General features: G+C 35.8%; 1 protein-coding gene across 1 annotated transcript; it reads left to right on the forward strand.

Annotated features, from left to right (window-relative positions):
- The first annotated feature begins 266 nt into the window (after positions 1-266).
- LOC129882781 (NADH dehydrogenase [ubiquinone] flavoprotein 2, mitochondrial) lies at positions 267-7,845 on the forward strand. Its single transcript, XM_055957227.1, has 10 exons — positions 267-464; positions 555-587; positions 698-763; positions 1,798-1,914; positions 2,353-2,430; positions 2,527-2,632; positions 2,785-2,831; positions 7,199-7,276; positions 7,371-7,436; positions 7,522-7,845. The coding sequence occupies exons 1-10, from the start codon at positions 399-401 to the stop codon at positions 7,630-7,632; spliced, it is 768 nt and encodes a 255-aa protein (XP_055813202.1). The 5' UTR covers positions 267-398; the 3' UTR covers positions 7,633-7,845.
- Positions 7,846-8,877: the final 1,032 nt, after the last annotated feature.

Consider the following 8,877-nt stretch of genomic DNA (forward strand, 5'->3'; position numbering starts at 1 on the left):
TTAACACTATGAGATTTGTGTAATCCACTAAAAAAATATTTGTCAATTTCAAGCATCATATTTACACTACTTTTTAAAATATGAACAAAATCTTAATGATAGCCTAAAAAAGGACACTTTGTGTAATGATGCTCAGATCAAAGTTAATCACCCAACCCACTATTGAACAATGCCCGAACAGCCCAACGTATTATGGCCCAACGATACGAGAGCCCAAATGTGGTTAAATTCTCATGGGCCTCTCCGGTTTCAAGCCTTGATCAGGACACGCGAACAAGGAACGTGTGTGTGGCACGCAAAACATTCATACTGAGACTTCCGATTTCTCCATTTCCTCGTCCCAAAATCTCCCTTTTCTGCGACCACCGTCTTCTCGGAGCAATCGCCGGAGACTAAAAATGTTCGGTCGACTCGCTGCCCAACGCCTGAACGAGATCCGAACGTCCTTCCGCCGAATTACTCAGGTCTAATCTTCATTAATATATTTTTCTTTTCACTTTGATAGATTGGTTCTAGCTTTCTTTTAGTCATAATCTGTTCTTTTTTTTTTACAGGCATCGCGATCTTTTTCTACTGCACTCAACTATGTGAGTTCTTATCTAATCTGTATTTTCGGAGTTCTGACTTTAGATTCGAAATTTGAGTATTCGATGGCGTTTTTGTGTTTTTATTTGTTTGGATTTTTTATTGTACGCAGCACATTGATACACCGGACAACAAACCGGACCTTCCTTGGGAGTTTAACAATGCAAACAAGGAAAAGGTTAGCATTGCTTATTATCCTCCAGAATACCAAAGACCTACTTCTTTGTCATATCATTTGTAACATGTTTTAGAATTTGCCTTGCTCCATTCCCTAGTAACATCAAAAGTTTGAATCTTTCCTATTGATGTTCTCTTTTTCTTACAGTTTGTGTGTGGAAATTGAGAGCTCTTATTACCAGGAAATGTTCAATGTGTTATGGTGGAACAACGATTTATGACATCTCCTTTACTATAGGTTTCAAACTTTTTTGAATCAGAATATGCTTCCTTTGCATGTTTTGATGAACATGTATTCTACTGTAAACTGTATGTGTACTATTATATGTGTAAGCTATTTAGGTACGTATCTAGGCTTTGAATATCTGAAATTGGTTGGAAAATTGCATAAAGATTGAATCAAGACTGACACAATTTTTGAGCTTGGCTGCGAAATGAATAACAGCCCTTTGAAATGTTCTGCCTTACACCATAAATTTAAGTTACATCTGTATGAGAAACTTGTCTAATTGAGCATTTGAAACTTTGTTTCTCATTTGGAAATTAATGGGAGAAAAGTTATTTGTTTTAAAAGAACCTAATGATCAAGTCGGTCCTGCATATCCAACCAAAAGAGAAGGCTGGAGAAGAAATAAATGAAGAGAGAATCACAAATAAAAGGAAAATACTATCAAAGATAGTAGGTGATTAATGTTGTTGTTCAAGGCAAAAAACATTCCATCTTTGTTGCCTCGGCCTGTTTTCGTTATGCTATTCAGTAGCATTCCTGATGCATTGGCTCCAAAATTGTAAAAGACAGAAACATCTTCTTCCGTTGCATTCTTTAGCAATTTTTAGAATTTACTAATCCAAAAAAATTATAATAGGAAACTTCCTGCATCATAGAGATTTTTGAAATGGCTTTTGAATGTTGATTAGCTTCAATAATTCTAGAGGATTATGTACGTAAATTGAATCTTATGCATCTCTTTAATTGGTAACTATTGGCTTATCCTCTATCTTAAATCCTACTTAATCCTCCTATGCAATGTGCAGGTGAAGGAGATACTGTCTTTCTATCCATCCAACTATAAACAATCTGCAGTGATTCCTTTGTTGGATCTTGCACAGCAGCAAAATGGAGGGTGGCTACCTGTTTCGGCGATGAATGCAGTATGTTGACACTGTTCAGATCGATTATTACTTTTTGCATTATTATAAAGTTTGTGTCCTGATGATCAGCATTTTTAACAGTTACCACTATTGAATATTGAAATTATTTGGAGCACTTCTTACAATTAATCAGCATTTGAATATCAAGTTAATACACATATGACAAATTATTTGGAGCACTTCTTTACAATTAATCAGCATTTGATTGCTAGAACCAATTCAGCTTTAGTTCTTGCCATAATTGTATTGTACTATTTGTCATATGTGTATTAACTTGATATTTGTATTACTCCCTTACCCTTGTTTCCTCTGTATACCCTCAAAGTAAGCACACTGCAGTTTGCCGTTCCTTAATTAGGGTTTATTTGTTCTATGATTTTTCCACCTATGTTAAACTTTCATTCAAGAGTTTCTAATCTAGTATTCTAAATGTTTAAGGTGGCTAAGGTTATTGAAGTCGCCCCAATTCGTGTATATGAGGTTGCAACTTTCTACACGATGTTCAACAGGACAAAAGTGAGTAGTTTGTCTTGACCTTTGGTTTGTGCAAGTGCAGGAAATTTAGAACCAATCTTTACTTAACATAGCTTACTCAGTTTCTTGTCCCTTTAGGTTGGAAAATACCACCTTCTGGTTTGTGGCACAACACCTTGTATGATCCGTGGTTCAAGAGGTATCGAAGAAGCTATACTGAAGCACCTGGGAGTAAAGCGCAATGGTCAGTATTTTGTGGCGATCCTTACAATTATTTATTAGCCTTTTTGATAGTCCTAATAATCCGACTTGATCAAAAAATAAATAAAATAGTCCTAATAATCATATTGTTGAAACGTGTTCTTATTATGGTTCATGACTTATTCGTGTATGCAGAAGTAACCAAGGATGGCTTGTTTTCTGTTGGTGAGATGGAATGCATGGTAAGTCATTTTTCATACATCTTATTGATGATGACCTTGATTCTATTTGGTGGCCTTGACTCCTACATTACAGTTTTCATGAACTAGTTTAGGTTCATTTGCTTTCCAAACATAAGATCTGATGTTGAGATTGGTTTGTTATGCATTAAATCATATGACCATGCTTGTGAGTTGTGACTGATAGTAACTAAATTAAGGAGTAGAAATTGGTTTATCTTTAGTGTTGGATGGATAGCACTTTAGTTGATTGTAGCTTATAAGGCAAATGTACTAAGACACCAGGGATTTTCTCAGTTTGCGGCCTTGGTTATAGTTGTTCTGATGATTAATGTATGTAGTAGATTCGTTATGCATATGCCCTCTTAATCGCGAGCAAGCCTGCTTTAGTGGCATTTTGAAAGAAATCTTGATATTAAGATGAGGATTAAGTGCCAAAAGATTCCCAGTGATACTACATTTATATTAGAAGGGTAGGGTGGTTTCCAGAAAACAAGAAGATAGATGATGTCGTACGAAGCCAATTTCTATCAAGGTGGAGTCAAGATTTCAATTTAATTGGTTCTGGATTGTAGAATGACGATTTCAAGTGCTAATAATTTGGTTCTAAATTTAATATATATACATTTCATGATTTTCTTAACATAAAAACAGTGTTTAAACAAAAGCTATTGGGTTCAGCGGAACTCATATATGACTTCTACCTTCACTCCTGTTCATGTGCATGCATGTGTCATCACCTCATTGGTCAAAGCTCAAGTGGTCCATAAAAGTGTTTTGACATGTTAAAGTTGAAATGAAGTGAGACCCTGTAATGTTCTGATGTTTGTGGTGCTAAACGAAGATTTAATATAGCCTTTTTTTTCTGATGAGTTCAAGTTTTGTTAATAAAGTACCAAGATGGTACATGAATTACAACAAGCAACAAAAACACCCACCAAACAAACTATCAGTTAACTCCTCTAAACAAACTAAATAAGTCCATAAACCGGTCCATATTTTCAATCATATTACCATTACACCAAAAATATAAATTGAGGGTATTTTGGTAGGAAGGAAAATGTTTTCCACGGAAAATGATTTCCTAGAAAGTGTTTTCTCGGAAAACTAGTGAGTTTCTTACTTATTTTCTAGTGTTTGGTAAGTAAGCAAGAAAATAATATCCCAAACATTTATATGTTATGTAGCAAAACACTATGGAGGTGGGATGGGATTGGGAGTGGGGATTCAGGGGTGGCGGGGGGAGGGATGGTCAAGGGTTGGGGGGATTGGGTGGGTGGGAGGAGACAATAAACTTGGAATGGCAATTATCAACTTGTTTTCCCTACTTCCATTAGGGAAGTCATTTTCCTCATTTTTAAGGAACTTGTTTTCCTAGAGAAAATATTCTCCAAACATTTTGATCAACCAAACATGAAAAAATTGGAAAACTTTTTTCTCGAAAATGTTTTCCTCCATGCCAAACACACCCTGAGTAAACAAGCATTCTTAGTTCTAGAAATATGAATCCTCTCTCCCTCAAAGCAACCTTGGTTCCTTTCCAACCATATAGTCCAGAAGATACTGGCTGGAATTGTTCTCCAATCTGCCTCATGTTTTCATTGACTTTGTCTGCACTCCATTGAACTCTTGATCTTCAGAGGCTTTACCCATGAAAACACATATCAGTCAAAAAAGCTCCCAGCATTCCATGGAGGATCTGCAGTGCAGGAACAAATGTTCCACTGATTCCAAATCTTCTTCCCATACATAGCATCTGCTACTTAGATCATAACCCCTCTTCTGCTAGTTATTCTGAGTTAAACAAGCCTTCCAGGTGACAAGCCAGCTAAAACAGACTGCTCCGAACCTGATTTATCTGCATCCGCTCGTCCCACAGCCATGCTCATTAGGTTACTTCACTTATGTACTAAGCATATTACCCTTGGTCTACAAGGGTACGTTGGACTCTTGTCTGGTTTGGCAGGAAGAAATATATCCAGTGAAATACATAATTTGTCAATGAATGGTGGAAACTGGCCTCTCGACTACCTAATATGATAACCCACATAAATCTGTTGTTATGAATTAGAACTCCAACATCTGAAGTAAGACTAAGACCTCTATATAACTACCACAGGTTTTCTTCGGAACCAAAATTTTTATGTTGCATTTTACATCTCTATGACAGTAACAAGTAACAACCATCATTACAACTTTGTGAAGTTAACCCTCTATAAAAGGCCTTAATCAAATAGCTATGCACTTACTCCCTCTGTCCCAACTTGTGATATAATTTTCTTTTTGTCATGGTTCAAAAAGAATGATACATTTACATATTTAGAAGCAATTTAACTTTAAACTTTCCAGTTTACCCCTAATAAGATGATTTATAGCCACACAAATTTATATAACTTGTTTTAGATCACTAGTTTCAAAAGTCAGTCTTTCTTAAACTCCGTGCCCAATCAAAGTGCATCACATAAATTGGGTGGAGGAAGTATTATTCTATAATAATAACCACAATACAATCAATTTTTTTGGGAGACATAACTGTAATTAAGTTTTTAAGTTCTAACGAGGAATTTGGAATGTCAAAAACTCTTGTGAACTTGAAACATGAGATTCGATCAAAACCCAGAAGAATCTGATTTTCAAATAGTTGAAATTATGCGCCTTAGAGTTTAAGTCCTTGTATGCAGAACTAGTTATGGATTTATTAATATTGTATTAGCCTTTCAAATTTTAATTAATGACATATGAATATCTTTTAAAATTTTAAACTTAAGTTAACTTTTTTTTTATAACATAAAAACATTTGATAAGTTAATCAATGATGTTTTAAACAATTTTTGTCTATAACAACCAAATTAGATTTAAAGGTCAAATATTGTTATAGGCATGTAATAGGCAAAAAGAGGTTCAAACAAATGAGGTTGTTATAAAGAGGTTTGACTGTTATGGCGTGCATGGAGACATGGACAAACCCACGCCTTATATGGACGGATACACAATTAATTCCACCTATACCTAAAGTAAAGTAACAAAGTTTCAGATCCTTGGGCAAAGGAATTCTTTTTTTAAACCTGCGAAACGAGCAACTTGTTGAGGAACTTCTTTTTCCTCATAGCCCTTTTGATGGTTTGGTCCTGGTCTAATTGGGGCCACTAAAGGCATGAATTAATGATTTGTTGAGAGGATGTCTTTCTTGGTTGGATGGTTTTTAGATACATGTGAAGAGAAAGATTTGATGAGCAGAGAACTATTTGAAGTCAGAGAACTCATCTTACTGTTAATTAGCCAGTTCTCTCAAACAGTATTCTCCTATTTATGATTGCCAGGGTGAAGTTTGACTAGATATTTATGATAACTAAAAATACTCCAGGGCCACTGGTGTACGGTTTGGAAGTCTATGGACAAACTAAATTGGCGCCGACAAATAACCAACTTGTAAACTTAAATACTAGGTTTTTGTTTGCTCCAGGGTTTGAAAGTCCCTAACCTACACATCACAAGCTGCTATTTTACCACTAGACCTAAACATTAGAGTCTAAATCTGACTCGATTAAGTTTGTGCTGTTACATGACAGAATGTCATGGTCGCCAATGCATTGAGGTCTGTCCAGTGGACCATGTTGAGACCTGAATTGAGTATCTGAATGGGGGAACTTACTATTAATTTGGAACCCTGGAGATGTCATAAAAATTATAAGGATATATGACACACCAACGAAAAAGCATGGTGGGAAAGACAAGATTGTCTTTACTTCTATTTTTTTTTGCTGAATCTGTCTAAAACCTATTTTACGCTAGCTTAGGTCATCCTAAACAATCTTGTAGAGGCATAAGATATGATTCTGGAATTGAAACAGTGGAACCTACTGTTAATGACAATACTAGAGGTATAGTATAGAGAGCATGAAAAATGCCAAAAAAATATTAAAATTGCTGTTCAGATACTGTGGATATTTGTTCTCTATATGAGAATGAGGATTTAATGGTTAGGCTTTAGCTATTGCTTATTTAGAGCAAAAGGCATCAGAAGATGCAAAGCTATACAAAAATGTGCAATGTGGTCACTAACTACGGTATGCAGCTATCAAGTCCTCCATACTATTTCCCTGACGCTAGCGGTCCTTGTAATATTGGCGGCCAAAATTGTCCTTGGGGAGGAGGGGGTGGGTGGCTTTTTAAACTTATCAGGAAAGCCATTAGTGTTGTTTAAACTACTGCGACATCCTTCTTACTTTCCATGCATTGGAGGTTCTTCAGCAAGGAACCATTAATTAGGTCATTGATGCTTATACTTGTTCTAGAATGTTGAACACCATTCAAGTCATTGCTTATTTGATATGTAACTGTTTTAATAATATACCTCATTTTTGTGGCAGGGGTGCTGTGTAAATGCTCCAATGATGACGGTGGCCGACTATTCCAATGGATCTGAAGGATATGCTTACAATTATTATGTGAGTTAATACTTTCCTCCTGTTTTGATCACTAGTTGGGTCTAGTAATAGTTAAGTAGTTGGAGCTCAATTGGTCTCCCCTTCGTTTATGCAGGAGGATCTCACTCCAAAAAAAGCTGTAGAGATTGTCGAGGCGTTCAGGAAAGGTGAAAAACCACCGGTAAGATGATTAAGTTGCATAGACTAATGTTATCCTGCATAGTGATATTACTGCATTGTTGATTGGCATGCATTTTATGTTCCAGCGTGGCACTCAGAACCCAGGTCGTATCAATTGTGGACCGGAAGGAGGTAATACTACCTTATTAGGTGAGCCTAAGGCTCCTCCTTGCCGGGATCTAGATGCTGCTGAATAAATTTTTTCTGTTGTTCAGTTCTTAATAATGTAAAACAATGGATGGGGAGAGGCATCCGATGTCATGCAGTACTGCATTGAAGTTTAAAGATTGTTTTCTGCCTGTCAGTATGATTACAGGTGAAACTGATTCTTGTTTATTTTGTCGGTTAACTCGTACCAGATCCAGTGGAAGTGCTTTAATTTGGGTCAGGATGCCATATTTTACCTAAAATTAGTTTAGTACAGAATGGTTAGTTTACAATTAGGAAGTTTGAATTTTAAGAAGCCAGTTTCTTTTACAATCAGTACACTCTAATGCGGAAGTGGACTGGAAGCAATGGCAATGTTGTTCCCCATTTTGGTTGTGAAGAAAAAGAGATTTTCTTCTGAATAAATAAATTCGAACTGGCACTCAAAGCTAAATTTCTTAGTTTCCCTTTTATTTCTGATTATTTAAGTTTTTTTTCTTCACATGGACTGGAAAATTGGAGATGAAGTTGCTGGAGTCTTTGTTATTGCGTTTATACTTTCGTTAGCTGGTACACACCTTCTTAATCATCTGGACCTTAGAGGGAGGGGAGCATGGCTTCATGTGAACACGGAACTCCCCTAGATATGCCCCTGTTTGCACTCTTATCAAAAGTGTATTCACTTCGTATTTTCCAACAGTTAATATATGGGTTAAAATACTCGAATGACATTAGTGACTCCCACTTAAGAGTGTAGATGAAGTTGAAAAAGGAAATTCAGTTCCAAATCAAATAGAGTATTATATAAACACTTAATCCAGAGCATGTTTTTTAATCAACCATACACATTTCAATTTCCTTAAAAAGTCCTCGATAAAAGTTGATTGTTGAAATTTTAGTCTAGTAATGAAAATCCAAGTCAAATTACGATCATAGGATGGGACCAACCCAAAAGAATTATCCAAGTTATTATTATGATAACGCAAGAAAATACTATATAGTATAAAGCAAAATGGGAAACAACTTTCCGTCAGAGCTGCCTTTTTCATTCTCTGTCCAATGATGCATCTAAATAATTATTCAGGAGAAAATTTAGAGAGTTTAAGTCAAACCAACTACACACGTTTTCAAGAGAAACAAAACAAAAAAAGACTAAAGAACTTTTTTTGGACTATAAATCTTATGTCATGGGACAACAAAACCTACTATTAGAATTTATTTGGGAACCAACTCCACTGTTTCCAATATATATACACTTTGCTACTTACACCAACAAATGGGGAAAAAAATAATCA

This window comes from Solanum dulcamara, chromosome 3 (genome assembly GCF_947179165.1).
Source record: "Solanum dulcamara chromosome 3, daSolDulc1.2, whole genome shotgun sequence".
Taxonomy (NCBI): domain Eukaryota; kingdom Viridiplantae; phylum Streptophyta; class Magnoliopsida; order Solanales; family Solanaceae; genus Solanum; species Solanum dulcamara.